Below are 17,500 nucleotides of genomic sequence, written 5' to 3'. Positions count from 1 at the left end.
CTCCCCCCGGCAGGAGACAGCATTCAGGACAGAGATGGAGGGATGGAGACGGAGATGGATAAAAAATGGGGATGAAGCGAGGGATAGAGAGCCTCATGCAAAAAGACAGCACAACCTCACAGTCCAGATGTTACCGCTGGGCAGGATGGACTCCTGCTGCAGTCAATAGACCTCAGACACGGTCCCCTGTTATCCAAGTGGAGAGGAGAAGTGGAGATGTGCAATGCTGCTGCACCCCTCTGCTCTTCACTCTCTCCCTCTCTCTGTTCATCCCTCTCTCTCTTCATTCATATCTCTCACTCTGCTTAACTCCCTCTCTTTCTCTGCGCATCTCTCTCTCTCTCTGTTCATCTATCTCTGTTCATATTTCTTTTTCTGTTCATCTCTCTCTGCTCATCCCCCTCTCTCTCTCCGCTCATCTCTCTCTCTCTCTCTCTCTTTGCTCACCTCCCTCTCTCTCTCTCTCTCTCTCTGCTCACCTCCCTCTCCCTCTCTCTCTCTCTCCGCTCATCTCTCTCTGGCTCTGAGGGCTGATAGAGGCAGTACTGCAGTGCTGGGGCGAATGTGCATCTGACATAGTATAGATACAGCATATGGGACTTGGAAGAGTGCCGTTAAAATATGCAGCATGTCTACTCTGCCCTTCACTACATTGGCACAGAACAACATTCACATGTTAGTGCAGCAGCCACTTAAGTGGCGCAAACTAGCATGTGTTGGAAAAAATAACACTGCAAAAAAAAACGTTTTTTTTCTTGACAAAATTCTGGTGGAAGCCTCTGACAACAAATTCACGTTTAGTTTATTTCTCAATGAGCAGATAGCAGAGAGCAACAATAACAAGCTACTGCAGTTTATCATAATAAGCTGTGATTCCTCGTAAAGTCAGTTCTTGTAAGATACAGTGCTTTTCCAGGCAACAACATATGAAAAGGAGGCATGAACAAAGTCATATTGAATGCAGAACAATCGATGGCCTGGCCACACTATGCTTTGTGCAATATTAACCAATAGCCGGCTAATAACTGGAGTGTAAAGTCAAGAGTTCACCTTTTAAAAGTGCGAAAAGAAAGATGCCCAAAACACCAACACAGGCTCTGTCATCATCCTGCTGCATTGCCAGCAAGAGCAATGGGATGGCTTACACATAAATAAATAATTGAACAGGGCTGCTTGTACGGCCTGGCATGCTAATAGCTAGCGGCTGTCAGCTGGGCTCTGACAGCCTGAGGGATGAGCGCGCCCGCGAAGGAGGAGACAACGGAACAGACACCGAGGGGGAGAGAGAGAGAGAGAGAGAGAGAGAGAGAGAGAGAGAGAGAGAGAGAGAGAGAGAGAGAAAAAAAAAAGAGAGAGAGAGAGAGAGAGAGAGAGAGAGAGAGAGAGAGAGAGAGAGAGAAATAGAGAGAGAGAGAGAGACATCCCCCTTCTTGGTAATTGGCCTCCTCAGAAGCAAGGCAGCGCTCGCCTTTGTAGTGCATTACACACGCGACGCAAACGCGTTAAAACAAACACGCGCTACACTTCGCATTAGCGCTGAAAAGCATGTTCCAGCCCACCTAGATGGGAGTGACAGCACCGAGGAGGCAGAGGAAGCTTCCTGTGAACTCGTCCCGGCGTACTTCAGAGGAAGGAGGCTTTAGCAGGAGACTCTCCACCACTTTCGCTACTGATTGGGCTTGTGTATGCAATCTGAAGCACAGGCTTCCCTTCACACCATACGAGTCGGAGAAAAACACACACCCCTAACATAACGCTGATTATCATTCAGAATTAGGGCTTCACTTCTGGCCTGGCCCACAGCACACGGGTGCGTGTCTGTCCACACATAACGAAGGCCACCGTGGCTCTATTCGACCGAGTTGACTGCTTACAAAAATGGTATTGACAAAGAGTAGATTTACAGTCACTGTTCTGTGAGTCGATGTGGAGTAAAGAGCTAGAGTAAAGTCTAATGACACAATGACTGAATTCCGACGGCGACTTAAGCACCATATTAGCTAGAGATCTCATTGCCGTCAGCGAGCCATCAAGGCACTTAGTGCCAGCGTGACAACAACTGGGAGCGAAGTGTTCTCCTCATTAGAATCCATTTGAAAGCAATGTGTCCCTGATAAGGGCACTAACGCTTCAGCCAATGACTTAGTTCGCTCTGAAAGAGAGGTGCGTAAAGTCCAGCCCCACCCCCATCTATCGACGAACAGCGGCCCAACACTTCTGCAACAGATCATGCCATGGTTCACTTGTTGTCAATGAAAACATTTCAGCACAACTGGCAGACCTGTCAGTGAAGCGCATGGATGGCCCAGTGTTGGATGTCCCTCAGAGCCTCGCCTGTCGGGTTGCCTGCTGTTTCCTCCCAAAGACACACACACATGAGCTACTGACCCTCTCCTCTCACCCCTCCCCTCATCCCTCTCTCCCTACATCTCCTTCCATCTCTTTATCTCTCCCTCTCTCCCCCTCTCTTATTGATCGACCCTGGCGGGGGCCCAGTCAGACAGGCAGCAGGCCTCCCGGGTCACTTTCTCCCTCCACAGCACGGCAACTGTGAGTGTGTGAACGTGTCTGTGTGTATGTTTGTATGTGTGTGTGTGTGTGTGTGTGTGTGTCTGCCCACCCTGCGCTTGGCTTCTGGCTGGCACAGCTGGCGAGGGTGGGTTCAGCTCCCAGCCGTGGCGAAGGGTCAGGAGCAGGCCGACGCGCACACAAACTCCCCAGGGCCTTCAAATAGGTGGACACCTGACAAGCAGGGAGAAAAAAAGAAAGACAGTGAAAAAAAGGGAGTGATAAAAGGAGGAGGAGGAGGAGGGGGGGGGTAGACAGAGAAAGAGACAAACAAGGGGTTGCTTGTCTATTACCTCTGTGTAAGAGACCTCTTTATTGGGAAGACAACCAATCAATACTTTCAGTATCCTTTAGGTTCTCTGAGTTACGCCAGGCGTTTCTTGACTTCTTGACCAAACAAAAGAGTTCACCCATTTCCTTCAGCGCCAGGTGTGTCAGGTGATGGGGTTCTCTGGGTCAAAGCCAATTCAGGCTGACACCTGGCTACTGGTAAGCTACACTTGACTGACTGATGCAATGTATCACTATATATATATATATATATATATATATATATATATATATATATATATATATATATATATATACACAGTATACACATACAAACACGCACACACAAACACAAACACACACAAACAAACAAACACACATGCACACACACACAGTATATATAAATATATATACATACTGTATATTATACAAAAGAGGAACCAAAATGCAATGGTGTCACCTGGGACTTACAATTTTCCTGAGAGAGAGAGCCTCCGTTCCCGTGGCGATGCCGTTCCTGCGGCAGACGAAGCGGTAGAGGGCGTCGGCCGTGACCAAGCGGAGCTGAGAGCAGAGCATGCTGGGAATGAGCTCCAACAGGAAGTCTGGTGCCACATCTGCAACAACAACTAAATAGTTCACAGCAAACCTAATCCAGATTTGACAAGAACTGTTTGACAAGTTCATGCCTTTATTCAGGAACAGTGCCTGAGAATTTTAAGTCCTGCTGCCCACATCAACATTTTGACCAGTACCGCACCTGTCCCCTGTCCCAAGCAGAGGATAGCAATGTGCTCGCCCAGCTCCTGCAGACCCTTGTCCACCAGCGGCCGGTTGAGCGTGCTGTGGGCCTGACACCAGAACTCCCCCACCACCTCCAGCAGCTCCTGCAGACGCAACAGCAGCCTCTGCCCCTGCACAGCGTCCACCTGCGGCCACAGGACACAGAGCAGAGCTGCAACACTGGGCCGCTGACCTGGAGACGTCTCAAGACGTCTCAATCACGTGCACTAGTTACTCTCCATGCAACAGGCACAGAAAATGCTTTTTTTTCCTCAGGTGTAGTTACTCATACAAATAAACATCCTAGATAGTTCCTCATACATCATAAACACATACACACATACTCTTCCTTTCATACTTTTTACAACATTAACAGCAGGGCTACAATGGGTCTGCAATTGGAGCACTCAAAATAGTTTTAGAGGACTGGTCTAATTTAGTCTAATGTACACGCCACCATCATGTCCATTTGATGTCCAGTTCCATTGATCGTAGTGGAAGTCCCGCAAACAGAGTGCCTCAGTTACGTGCCTGGTGTAGGCTAGGCTGCTTATAATCAGAGTTCTAAATTAACTTTTTTGATCACCAGCCAATGTGGCTGGTAACTTTCTAAAGTTACTAGCCAATCAGAATTACTATTAGCCATTTTTTTTCCGGTGAAAATAAGAGAATTATGAGTTTATGAGATGAGTGTCACTGAATGCATTTGGTCATTGTATTAACATTGTTGGCATGAATACATACCACAAAATATACACAGAAAGTGCACTTCACTTCATGTTTGGGATCTCTATCTATCCATTTCTCTGTTGATATCCTCATCCCCTGCTTCATTCCTATTCTCGCCCCCATAAGTCTGTCCCAACCACTGCCGCATTTAGTTTAATCTTAATTGATATCTCCTTTTTATTAAGTTATCATCAACAATGACAAGCCAGCTAGAACCTGCCACTCGTTTTCTCTCCCTCTCCTGCACACTCAGACACGTTCTCAATTAAAAGGAGTAGGGCCTATGTTCAAGTTGGATCTTTATAGAGAGGACCCAAAAAGTATCATCTTTATGTAACATGCTGTTGGTGCATGTTGACATTGTATACTTTCTCTAACAAGAGTGAAAAACAGTTTGCAGTACAGCTACTATTTACTGGCTAAATGTTGGTCCCTCCTCTGTCTCTTGGTGCCCTACGCACAGTGCGTGATGCGTGTGGTGGTGGTGATAACTGATCAGGCTACCTTTTTAAAACTGAAAATTTTCACCTACAAGCTCCTCACGTTCCATCTTCAGCTAACTCCATAGACAATAAAATAAACAATCTTGCTGCTTCAGGTTTTGCGGCATCCGTTACATGTCATTAGCCCTCCACAAAGGAAACAGGTAAACACAATGCGTTAATTGCCTTAATATTTCGTAATGCATTATGCATTTGTGTTATGTACTTTTTCCTTTACTTTACTGGCTAACTCCCTCCTCTTTCAGTCTATGCTCCCTGCTCTGGCTCCGTTCGTTCTTCTAATTCCTTGTGTTTTCTGGAAGACGCTCCGTTCGTTTCCATGGTCTCTCGCACTGGTTTCACTGCAAACTGCGTGCAGCCGACGTGGCATTACGGCACAGTGGTCATGGGAAATGTAGGAAGTACTGCCGGGGGATATATGACCGAAAACAGAGCCTTATGTATCATGCATGTCATGCCTCATGCATCACCGGCCAAACTGGCTAGTACGTTTTTATTAACACCCGCCAAAATGAATTTTAACCCGCATTTGGCGGGTTGGCGGATGTTAATTTAGAACCCTGCTTATAATACACTGCCAATGTGCAGACTGAACTTAATTGGCTCTCAGTGACGTCACACCTTGTGCATGCAGTGACCACTGCGTTGAGTGTACACACACCCACCTCAGTGCAGGACTGGGCCCACTGATATGCTTCCACCAGCAGCTCGGCCAGCTGCTGCACGGCCTTAGAGCTCAGAGTCGACCTCTCCCACACCGTCCAGAAGACGTTGCCCAGTAGCGTGGACCACGGCATGGTTGTCGTCAGGCTAGGCGTGAAGGGGGGGGTATACGGACGGGCCGTCAGACAGGAAAAAAATGTGTTTGTATGTACAGTAGTGTGATATGCACTCCTCCCAAGGCAAACGGAGCCGTGACCTTGACATTTGAAGCATGAATTTTGAACAGATTTGAGGCTATTTTCACACCTTATGGTTTTGTTTGTGACACAAAATATGAAAACATCAAAACAACAACAACATCACCAGCCACCATGAAAACTGCATACAGAGTAAAAGCAGACGAAGAGGAAGTGGACAGCAGTGCGCTCGGCGGGAGCTGGGGACACCCCCGCAGCGCTTACCCAGAATTCACAGCGTGCAGCTCCAGCTGGAACAGCCTGAGGATGAATTCCTGCAGGTCGCAGTGGAAGCTGATGAGCTCCGAGCGGGCGGGGCTTGGTAGTGAGTGACAGGTAGCGGCACCGGACATGCACACCCTGACAAAAAAAAAAAAGAGAGCCCTCGAGCGAAACAGCACACCTGAACTCAAACGACTTCAAACAACAGCATATGTCAGCACTGGGATGATCTGGGACATCTGGGACAGTTTAAAAAGCCTCTTCTTCACATTACCGGTACATATTTATCACATTGCATATACAGTATAAGGATATACAGGTAATACAGTGATTTTCAATCTTGTAAGATAAACGTTATTGTCCCTCAAGGGGAAATTTGTCTTGGGCTGTAAAGTGCATTCACTGTGAACAACAATCACATACATGCAGGACAACAATCACATACAAGCAGGACAACAATCACAATACATGCAGGACAACAATCACATACAAGCAGGACAACAATCACATACATGCAGCAGAGCTAGTGAGCGGAGCTGAGCTGTGTGAATATCCCGCTCCTCGCTCAGGTGGCTGTTCACTCAGCCGCTCCTCCGCTCAAATTCACGTCAGGCCGCTCCGCTCAATTTCGCTCCCCTCTCCACTTCAAAATCCTCCCGCTCCAGTGAAATCGCTCCACGCTCGCTCCAATTTAAAAGAGGGAGAAATAATCTACACGCCGAATTGTCACCTTACAAAACTTAAATTCCAAAGAACTAAGAGAAACGGCAATGTCACTCATAGAACATGTATTGTAAAAGATAGCCTAATGCAACACCGACAGTGCAACAACGAACAAGCTTGGCAACATACACATAAGCCTCAAACTAAAGAGATCAGTGCGATTAATTGCCTAAATAATACAGGTTTCGCGTCCAATTTTTAATTCAGCCTTACTTAAAGCATAGGCCATTCAAATTGCTCACGTTTTCCTTTGCTCTCCGCAGCACACTCATGTTTCCGCGAAATTTGTCTTCTTAAATTCCAAAATAAATCTCACTGGAACAGTGTCACGACATAGGCTAGTTGTTCTAGCTCTACATTGTTTGTATCTAGTTGTTTTGTAGGAATAGTACGCTTGTAAGCCCTATGACTTTCAGTTTCCTTTCTAAAATATTTAGCGACTTCATCCCCAACGAACTTACTGTAACTTCGGCAAGCTGGACTAGTGCTACGGACTCTGGGACAATGCATTCTGGGATACGGGGGAGAACTCTGGGGGTTGTTTGTGTGTGTTAATGTCTTTATTTACAGTTTTAATGTCTGTGTTTTAGTGTAGCGTGTTACCCTTTTAGGTCTTCCTCGTGTGTGATCCTTTTTGTGTGGGGGGCTGCGTCCACCCCTGTATGTGTAGTGTGTGTGTGCGTTTGATTTGCCTAGAGTGTGCACATCTCAAGGCCTGTGTCCCTGCTCCTGTTTCTGAATGCTAGGCACTGACCGCGGTCTCTGCACCTAGCTTCAGCAACAAATGCGTGTCTTCATTTTGAAATGTAATGATCTTAGTTACATTATGATGACGTGAGTTCTAGGTGGATTTGGGCATGCATCAGACTCGTGGTGTGAGCGGCGCCTGAGCGGAACAGAGCGACGGCTCCGGTCTCCGAATTAAAAAGCGCTCCGTGCTCCAACAAAATTCTATCCGCTCTGCTCCCTCGCGCTCCGCTCACTAGCTCTGACAAGCAGGACAACAATCACATACAGTACATGCAGGACAACAATCACATACATGCAGGACATGACCCTACAGGAAGAAAAATAGCCCTTAACATTTGTAAGAAGGCAATTGTAATGAATGGCTTTTTCTGAATCTGAACATGTGCTCTTTAAGCAACACATTACCCTTGTCAGCTACGTATCACGTTACCATAGCAGCAATACCCGCTACTTTACTGACCACTCAGCAGGGTAGTAAAGCTGCTGTGTTAACTTTTTCCAGACCTTCTCCAAACTGATGTTTTTTTTCTCTTTAACAATGTTAAGGATGCTCTTTTCTAGTTTCATTAAATAAGTGTGTATTTTTGTTCAGCTGTCGATGTGATGTTGATGTGTATTACTATTAGTAAAACTTCCTGATTTAAAAATAAAATAAAAAACACTTTCACCCAAATTCCTATACTTTTCCAGGTTTCATAATTCCATACTATTCGAGCTGTCCAGACCTGCACAAGCTTTCTAAGAGATATGAAATGACCCGTCTCTGGTCTGGTGTTTCCACCTCTCCAGCCTCTCACCTGAAGGACGTACTGAGGAGGGACCACACGCCTGCCTTGCACCTCGGACACTGCAGAATTTGCTGGAAGTACTTCACATAGGAAGCCGAGCCCCAGAGAGAGTTGATGCACAGGATGTTATGGAGGGTTGTGCGGAACATGCTGAGTGTATATGGCTTTGCAGCGCCCTAGGTGAGAAATTAGGTCGATACAGCACACAGCACGGACAAGACAAAGAGTTTATATCAATCGTACAACCTTTAGAGTGTTCTAAGCTAAAGAATAGAATGAAAAACAAAATTTATATAAAAAAACAGAAATACAACAAAAAAGGCTTCTTATAGCAGCTATAATGTATGTGGGAAGGAATTTTGGCATAAGAATAGATGACATCTGCTATAACATTAAGTGCATGGCTAAATGGGACATAGTAAGTGATGGCTATTATGAATTTAGCCTGAAATAAAAATAATTGAATCAACACAAAATGTGTTGTGTGCGGTGTGGTGTGTTGTGTGTAGTGTGTATGTGTGTAGTGTGTTGTGTGCGGTGTGTTGTGTTGTGTGTAGTGTGTACAGTGTTGTGGACTCACGTCCAGGGCGTGCTGCATGAGCGTGAGCACGAGCTGGGCTGGAGGAAGCACCCCGGGGTGCAGCGAAGCCTGGAGCTCCTCCAGCGCCTGCGGGAAGAAGCCGCAGTCCAGTAGGCTCTGGACGTTCCTCAGCTCCGCTGGGGCCCGCTGCGGAGAACAACAACAATAACACAGGGCCCGAGGAAGGGACGTGAGAGAGAGAGGGAGAGAGAAAGAAAGAAAGAAAGAAAGAAAGAAAGAGAGAGAGCGAGAGAGAGAGAGAGACGACCAGACGCGTGTGGAATTGCCTTTCTGGGGGTCAACATGGGGAACTGTCAGTCACCTCCTGGTTTCATCTCTGATTACCGAGAACTTTCCAGAAAGGGGGAATGGGAGAGGAAGAAAGGATAAAACACCTTTCCCTCCAAATGGCTCTTTGGGAGAGAATCACAAGCGAACAGACAGCAGGGGCCTTTTTAAATGGGTCTGCCAATCAGAGTCACCAATCACATCATCCTGTTCACGTCAGCTGACCCGGATATGACTCTTCCTCGACAAACGAATCACCCTACAGCACTGCTTAAATGACAGGAGGGGAAATTGAATGACCTGAACTATCTGGGAAAAAATGTGTGCTTATACTGCTGGCCTGCTAACCATTGTGTTGAGGGTGTGCTAATACCGATCTGCATGAAGTACCTGAGTGGTAGGACAAGACAAGTAGAAGCTCTGGAACTCTGGGTAAAGCAGCTTTCTCTTCTGCTTCAATTTCTAAGAGGAAATGGGAAAAAGTGTCATGAACCGATGTACTGGAAACAGAAAAGCACTGCATTAAAGGCCAATCACATCAGACACAAGAACTATACAGACATTGTAACTCTAACAATATGAGCGTCCACAACAACCAACAATAAGGAATAAGTCTTTCCTCATGTTGATGAATGAAAAATTTTATGGTTTCTGATTGGCCGTCACCTTTGTGTCACCTTTGTATCATAAAGTCGCTCTGAAAGAGATCCCTGATATCGTTCTTCGTGTCATTATCATTATAGTATGCGGTGCGGGCATTGTCATTCATATTAACCATATAGACCAACCACTTAAAACTGTTGTTTTTGCTGTTATCGTTGCAGCAACTGCTCCTGGTGTGAATGGCCCTTTACACTGTACAACACGGTTTAAACTCTTTTTTCCCAAAAAGTGGTATAAATCAAAATCCATCATCAATTCCCATTCTCATAAAAAAGATACATTTATCTTCAGTGAATACGGTAATGTATCATTCATTACCCCTTAGGGATCAATAAAGTATCTATCTATCCATCTATCAACATTGATGGTAGTGGCAGTTGCTGATAAGTAAATATAAATACAGAATTCTTCTCACCTCCACATTGAATATGTAGTCCTCCAGAGTATTCTCCAGGCCTGAGAGCACTCCTACATCAAGTGAGCAGTCCAGCCTCTCGGCCTCCTCCAACACATTCTCAGACGAGGTATCTATGTCTTCGGCGTCCCCATCACTGGGATTGCATGGTTGATTGACAGGCCATTTCAATCCAGCAAATGATTTCTGAATGACACCATACAGTACCAGTGAAAGGATGCACACATGGATCTCAATATGTTTGAAGAAAACTTGTTGTCCACTACCAAACTATACAAGATTAAGGGTATATTATTATTATTATTATTATTATTATTATTATTATTATTATTATTAATATTATTGGGCAGCATTGTTTGATGCTTCAGAAATAGATGTCTGACCCCGAATAAATGCAGAGCAAGCTGGCGCATAGATGTACAGGGAACATCCAGGTCAGGAGTGTCCTCCACTACATGTCTGTTTATCACATGAGTAATGTGCACTGAGGCGGGCTTCTCAAGGTACACAACAGCCCTGCCTGCGTTAAGGATCCTGAAAGGAGAACATCAGTCGCTCGCTTACTCAAAGTGTCAACACGTTATATTACTATCTGTAGCATATTTTGTGGTAGGATACAGGTATGTGTAAAAAGTGCAAGCCTCTTCAAAGAAGGCCTGATTCACCTGCTGATAATGTCCCTCCGCTTGAAATCAACCACATTCAACAGCACCACCCAGTCCTGCACATGTCATTTTGAAGTCAGTAATCAAAATTAAAAACAGCCTTTACATTTACACTCAGTCATTTAGCTGACGCTTGTATCCAAAGTGACTTACAAAAAAGGTAAACAATCAAGGTAAACAAGGTACAGTGTGATAAGGACATGTTAACACAGCAATAAATATAAATACTAATAGAATCAACTGACAGTTCATTTATAAAACCGTATTTGTGTCAGCTGTTTGAGACACATAAGACACTTGACCTGGAAGGCCCCAGACACCAGTCCTCTGGCCACCTTCTCTCTCCATGCCTTCACGGGGTTGGTGAGGCCAGGGCTTTGGACCGAGAGGTTCACCTCATAAGGGACCTCAGGTAGCCATTCATTCAGCTTCACGCTGTCCAGCAGGTATTCTGGTGTGACAATCCACTTCCCTAAGAGAACCAGAATCAATTAATATTCTCTCGTTCCCATACAGCAAGAGTTTTTCCAAACTTTAAGGAACAAGCATGAGAAAAACATTTTAGCATCATTTTAACATCTGGGCAAAGCATTATTTCATGAATATTCAAAAACTGTCCATTTAACATTCTGTTTCAATAATAATAATAATAATAATAATAATAATAATAATAATAATAATTATTATTATTATTATTATTGTCGTTGTTATTGTTACACTAATAGTAATATCACAGATTTAAAACACACACACACAACACAAAAACAGTCACTGACCTCCAGCACATGCTGCTAGGAACTTTTCACTGGGCACAGCCTGGGAGACTATCAGATGGGTGATACTTTCCCTGTAAATCTACAACAGAAGAAGCATAACCATCATTTCACCAGTGATAATGCAATAGGCCAAGTCCCATAGGTCTCCAACTGCTCTGCAGCCAACATAGAAATTAAAAAAAGGGTCAAGATCTTTGCGGTGTCACTAAGACTGCAGGGACTTCAATTATTGCATAGAAAAGTCTGCGACTATATTTGGATGCAATTGAGGGCAAGGACGAAATGATGGAGTCAAAAATACATCTCGGAATTTGAAACCAATTAGGGCCATTTCTCAGGGCTAATCACTGACTCTTCATCTTTCTCTGAATGAACTGCGACACAGGTGTACAGCAGCGCCTTCAATGAAGCCGCCACATGCTATTTTTATATCTGTGAAAGGATGAATCTCGTGGGGAAATAATCATATTAATTAGTCTGGAAAATCATTTCTGTAGTCAATGGATAGACCCAGCCACGGGTCCTTTTAAACTTTCAAGAGCTCACTGCTATAGTATGTAGGCCTATAGTCTCTCTGAGTGAGTTCAGCTTGCTAAATCTTTTACTCCTTATCTTGTCTCTATCTTATCTTGTGTCTGTGATGAATTTAAATTGTAATGCACAGGTCTGTTTTGTTATTTGATCACCTTCCTGATAATTTTATTTAAATATTAATATTAATATCATATTAACCAAGAAATAACATTATTTCTTGGTTAATATGAAACAAAAAAGGACTCTGCCTGTCAAATGACTAGGAGATGTTTTTCCTGTGTTGTATGTATTGTTAGTATGACATCAAATCGTAGCACCAAAAAAAAAAAAAAACTGCACTGCACCTACTCACACACTGAACGGCCACTTGGCATGGCCACTGTACCTACTCACACACACTGTACTTATTCATAGACTGCACCTACTCACACACTGAACCTTCTCACACACTGTACCTACTGACACACACTGTACCTATTCATAGACTGTACCTCCTCACACACTGTACCGACACACATACACTCTACCTACTCACACACTGCACCTACTCACACACTGCAACTACTCACACACTGAACGGCCACTTGGCATGGCCCTGTTTTAGTTTGGATGTGCACATAGCCTAGCACTCACCGGACCTCCAATGTATGTCCCATCCAGCTGCTTTATAGCACGGAGCAGCTGTCCTTTACTTTGGGCATCTTTGATTCCTGATATCTGAAATATACGCTTTCTGCTGGACATTGCTGCACAGGGACATCAACAGCAGACATGCCTACATTTCAAACAAACACATAAAAACTTGTTACCTATCAGGGACATAAGTATCCAGCAAAAGAGATTTTCTCAGTTACTTTGGTACATTTCTCAATTTGGAATTTACTAGTTCAATTTCCACATCATGTAAATGTAAATGTAAATCAGCTTTCTAGCCCATCCGTGAATTAGTGAACATACAGAGCACACAGTGAACACACAGTGAGGTGAAGCACACACTAACCCGAAGCAGTGAGCTGCCTTGCTACAGCGGTGCTCGGGGAGCAGTGAGGGGTTAGGTGCCTTGCTAAAGGGCACATCAGCCGTTCCCACTGGTCGGGGATCGAACCGGCAACCTTTCGGTTCCCGAAGCCCTAACCAGTAGGCCATGACTGCCCCCTCATCTAGTCACAATTGTTCACATCATACCAGGAACATTACAATTATTTTTAATATCTTGCAAATGCTTTTGCACAGGAGAAATGCATGTATTGTCTGCTGTTTTTGTCTTACCCCTAGTCAAGTCAGCTAATGCAAATGACTTAAACTAGTGATTATTATGTGTCAAACATATACAGTATGCTTAACTTATGTTGAATGGTATTTTTAAATTTAGCTAAATTACATGTTATTCAAATCTGGATTGTTTACAGGTCTTTGATGAGGATTGAATTTCCCCTAGGGATCAATAATCTATCTATCTATCTATCTATCTATCTATCTATCTATCTAGGATTGATTACATTTGGTCAAAGGCAAAAAGTGAGTGCAAAACCATTCCACCAAGCCAGTCTGGATTTACCAGGCCAGCATAAGGGGAAACTAATAGTTCTAGTGGTGCAACAAATCTAAGATAGCAATGTATTCAGTAAGTTTCTTTCTCTGGTTTACAGAATACAAACTCTTACCAAATGTACTGTAAATCATCCACAGGTCTCTTATTCATGACAACAGGAGGAGTTTGGTCATCATGCCAAATTAGGCAGCCTTCTGAATGGGGTAATTCATCATGTAAACTTTCTCGTTAAAAATAGCACTAGGGAATTGTTTGGGTGTACGCAAAAGAATGCTGATGACTGATCTGACAATTTTACTCCAGTGGTTCTACTCCAGGAGTTCTCTCCTGAACGAAGGTGAAATGTCTATGATCATCATAGTTGGGTAACATGGTTCTCATAGAATGTATGTGCCATGCAAACCATTTCTCAATCCATTCTGTTTGACATGCAACATAGGCTAAAAAAGCTTATTTGTGACTGACAGTTCCACTTTCGATTCTACTTCACTTAACACCGTACCTAATCTCACCACGATTACGCTCTCAAAGGTGAACCTTAAACGGGGCAAACTATAAAATCGACCGTTTCTGGAATCTGGATGCGGAGCTGATGTCCACTTGATCATGCATGCTCCCAAATTCAATCTTTCAGCGCGCCAAAATATTGCCAATATGCGGGGTATTGGGCGCAACCACGACACGATTCACTAATAGCCATCAGCGTGCATTTTCTAAGACTCTCTATTATGTTAACATCAGTTAGATAAAAATGTACAATACTTATGAAACATTACTTTTTTTAAACATTACCTGAGCTGAGCAGCTTTGAGAAGAATATTCACGAGGAACCTCTCCTTGCATGGGTTGTTCCAAGCTTGTAGGGGAACGTGTGTTCATGTTTTGAAAAGAAAACCCCACTTACCACTAAGTTTGGCGCGAAATAAATCACAGATCACTCGAACTAAATATAAACAATGATGTTATAGTTGATATGACATTAATTATGACATGATGTTTATGTCTAGCGTTGTTAGTTAAAATAGTACTACACCTACCAACGTCAAACATTTGTAACATTCCATGATACGGAAGTTTTCAAGTCGAAGCTTCCGGTTGGTTGTCAGAGACGCTAACGCGTTGCAAAGGGATTTTAATAGCGTGTTACAATGTAGCAGGATGCTAATTATCAACATCATGAAGGAGTGTCATAATCTCGAATGTCACAAACCCTTCTGGTGGCACATCAGAGGTCAGCGCCTTTGAAATGTATTGCTCTAAACGTAGACTAATCCCATGCCTATACAATTATTGGTAGCTATCAAGTTTTGCGCTGTGCTAACGGGTTAGCTGGCAAAATAGCTGTCCAACCAACATCCCCCTTATTGCTAGTGAGATAATGTAACATTAGCCAAACAATTTCCCCCGATATTCTTTGATCTCAACACAACGTCTTCGCAGCGTTACGTTGGCTAGAACTGTTATGCGTTTTCCTTTTGTCTCATTTCGGACATTATTCACAAATTTGTATTGCAACTGTTTGCCGCCTAACATTCCTGGCATCACGTTAAAACAGCCACTTGTTGCATTTAGATTGTAACGCTAGCCTATGTATGATATTAAACGACATGACATGACATGACCTTTCATTTCATTACATTTGAGATTCCGTAAAAACTACAGACAAACGATGAATTTGTTAAAGCTGTCCTTTCTAAATTAAACGTAGTCTATATATTTGGTGTGCTTGTGGATGCAGGCTCCCTAACCGTGATGGATTGAACACTGAAACCGAAGAACATTGTTGATCATCTTCTGCCTAAGGTAGGCTAATATTGGTTTGTTTTCTGAATATTTACGTTTTAAAACTGTGCCATACAATTGCTTTGACACAGCTTATAGTAGCCTATCTTTTACAAACAAACCGTTCAATACTATGATAGGCCTAAAATGCTTAGGCCTAATTGTTGTTTTCAATTAAATGTTAGATTGAAGTTAACCAAAAGTATTGTGTGGTATGTACATTATGTAATTAAGATATTTTTCAAAATATCTTTTGCTGGATATAAATTGCCTTGTTGTGTTGATGGGGCACAGTTCAGTTTGGGGTAAGAAGTTCACAGTGCCTCTGACAGTTTTGTTGAAAAAAAAATAAATACATAAAATAATGTACCTTAGTTTGCAACCCTTATAATAATTATTGTCAAGCTTGTATATATATATAAAAAAAAACGCCCCCCCAACCCCGCCCCCCCCAAAAAAAAAATAGAATAAAATAAAATAAATAAATAAATAAATAAAAACAATACTGCAAAGGATGGAATTTTCACCTTCTTTCAAGGGCAGAGTGACTTGAAATAAATTAAATGTTTGGGATTCAGAACAACTTTACTTGTCCTTTGCATTAAGTGTAATCACAAAATGCAGTATACAAAATACATTTAGCCAAATTAAACAAATAAATAAACAAACAAACAAAAATGGAAGGAAGAGAACACAAAACTATTACGAGGGGAAACCCCAACAAATCCTAGCAAAGGAATATGAATGTTTTTCAGATACATATTTTTCTCATTACATATTTAGCCTTGCTGTTGCATTAGTTCATGTGCACTAGGCTTTTTCACTTCTGCTGGTATTTTGTCATAGACATTTCATATCTAATGCTACATGGCATCACTTTATATTTGAAATATATGAAGTCCAGGAAATAATTAGAGAAAAAAAACATGTAGGAAAAAAAAAAAAACTTTCTGACCCCAGTAACATTTTCAATGTCCTTACAACAATGGTGTAGGACAGTTAACCTAAGGAAAGGCGACTTTGAAGTAGCCTAATAGGCTAGGCCTCAATATTGAACTGGAGTCTCCTCTCTCCTCTGCCTTGTTGTCTGGAAAATAATTACCTGTGGTATCGTTTTACGAGGAGGATTGTGTTTGACCTGACAACTCCTAAGTGCTTCAGAAGCCTCCTTAAGCAGGGAGGCAGTATGTGTCGGAGAGACAGCACAGACAGCAGGATGCTGCTAGTCATTCCTTAAGTGTTCTGAGACTCCGTCTGCCCCAGTTCAGCCCTGTGTGGCAGCGTCGCTGTAACCACCAGGGCCCTGGCACATCAGAGTTCAGAATAGATAAAGAGAGGGAGGGAGAGAGATGGAGGGAGGGAGGGAGGGAGGGAGAGAATGAAGGATGGAGAGTGCAGCTCCTTAATTAGGCCCCGTGCGCAGAAAGTGACGGCACCAACCTGACACTACTACTACTCTCAAGTGTAAGCAGATGCAAGCGCTGATGCACGTCCTTTGTGGTGCATATGTGAGAACATAAACACGAACGCACGCTTGCACACACACACACACACACACACACACACACACACACACACACACACAGACGTGATACACGGGGACTGACGAGCAGACAGACTGGCATGCACACACACTGTACACACACGCACGCACGCACACACACACACACACTGCACATACACACACACACACATACTCCCACAAAGTACACACACAGCCCTAGTTCCTGTGTAATTACACTCTGTAGAGTCTAATCCTATGATTGAAAAACCCAGACACACTTCCAGAAGTCGCACCATGCACACACACACACACACACACACACACACACACACACACTCACACACACGCAGACGCACATCATCAGACAGTGCACTGAAAGTGGAGGAAGGGTGGGGGGGGATATGGTGGTTAGGGGGTGGTGGGCTTAGAATACAGAGGAAATAATAAAGTACAAGCTTAACTGCGGAGTCTGTCAAGTGAAGGAAATAATATTTGTCCAGCTGGAC

The 17,500-nt window shown here is 43.5% G+C and overlaps 2 protein-coding genes across 6 annotated transcripts in view; one reads left to right on the top strand and one right to left on the bottom strand.

Moving 5' to 3' along the window:
- Positions 1-14,627, bottom strand: part of slf1 (SMC5-SMC6 complex localization factor 1) — a 30,618-nt gene extending 15,991 nt beyond the window's left edge. For 3 of the 5 annotated variants that reach the window (XM_042070834.1, XM_042070836.1, XM_042070838.1), the window contains exons 1-15: positions 14,501-14,627; positions 12,790-12,931; positions 11,623-11,701; positions 11,149-11,318; positions 10,847-10,902; positions 10,565-10,715; positions 10,182-10,367; positions 9,494-9,565; positions 8,816-8,962; positions 8,245-8,411; positions 5,978-6,112; positions 5,519-5,663; positions 3,599-3,767; positions 3,310-3,455; positions 2,621-2,742 (exon numbers count right to left, since the gene is read on the bottom strand). In XM_042070834.1, the coding sequence (XP_041926768.1) occupies positions 2,621-2,742; positions 3,310-3,455; positions 3,599-3,767; positions 5,519-5,663; positions 5,978-6,112; positions 8,245-8,411; positions 8,816-8,962; positions 9,494-9,565; positions 10,182-10,367; positions 10,565-10,715; positions 10,847-10,902; positions 11,149-11,318; positions 11,623-11,701; positions 12,790-12,900 (1,856 nt within the window). In that variant the 5' untranslated portion in view covers positions 12,901-12,931; positions 14,501-14,627. Of the gene's footprint in view, positions 1-2,620; positions 2,743-3,309; positions 3,456-3,598; positions 3,768-5,518; positions 5,664-5,977; positions 6,113-8,244; positions 8,412-8,815; positions 8,963-9,493; positions 9,566-10,181; positions 10,368-10,564; positions 10,716-10,846; positions 10,903-11,148; positions 11,319-11,622; positions 11,702-12,789; positions 12,932-13,820; positions 14,408-14,500 lie in introns of those variants that run through there. The other 2 variants (XM_042070837.1, XM_042070835.1) reach the window with 2 other exon arrangements.
- Positions 14,628-14,821: 194 nt separating this feature from the next.
- Positions 14,822-17,500, top strand: part of kiaa0825 (KIAA0825 ortholog) — a 44,905-nt gene continuing 42,226 nt past the window's right edge. The window contains 2 exon segments of the mRNA XM_042070888.1: positions 14,822-14,939; positions 15,447-15,511. The gene's annotated coding sequence lies outside the window, so the exon portion shown is untranslated.

This window comes from Alosa sapidissima, chromosome 18 (genome assembly GCF_018492685.1).
Source record: "Alosa sapidissima isolate fAloSap1 chromosome 18, fAloSap1.pri, whole genome shotgun sequence".
Classification (NCBI taxonomy): domain Eukaryota; kingdom Metazoa; phylum Chordata; class Actinopteri; order Clupeiformes; family Clupeidae; genus Alosa; species Alosa sapidissima.
Note: the sequence above shows the minus strand (reverse complement) of the source record. Positions and strands in the feature narration are given on the sequence as shown.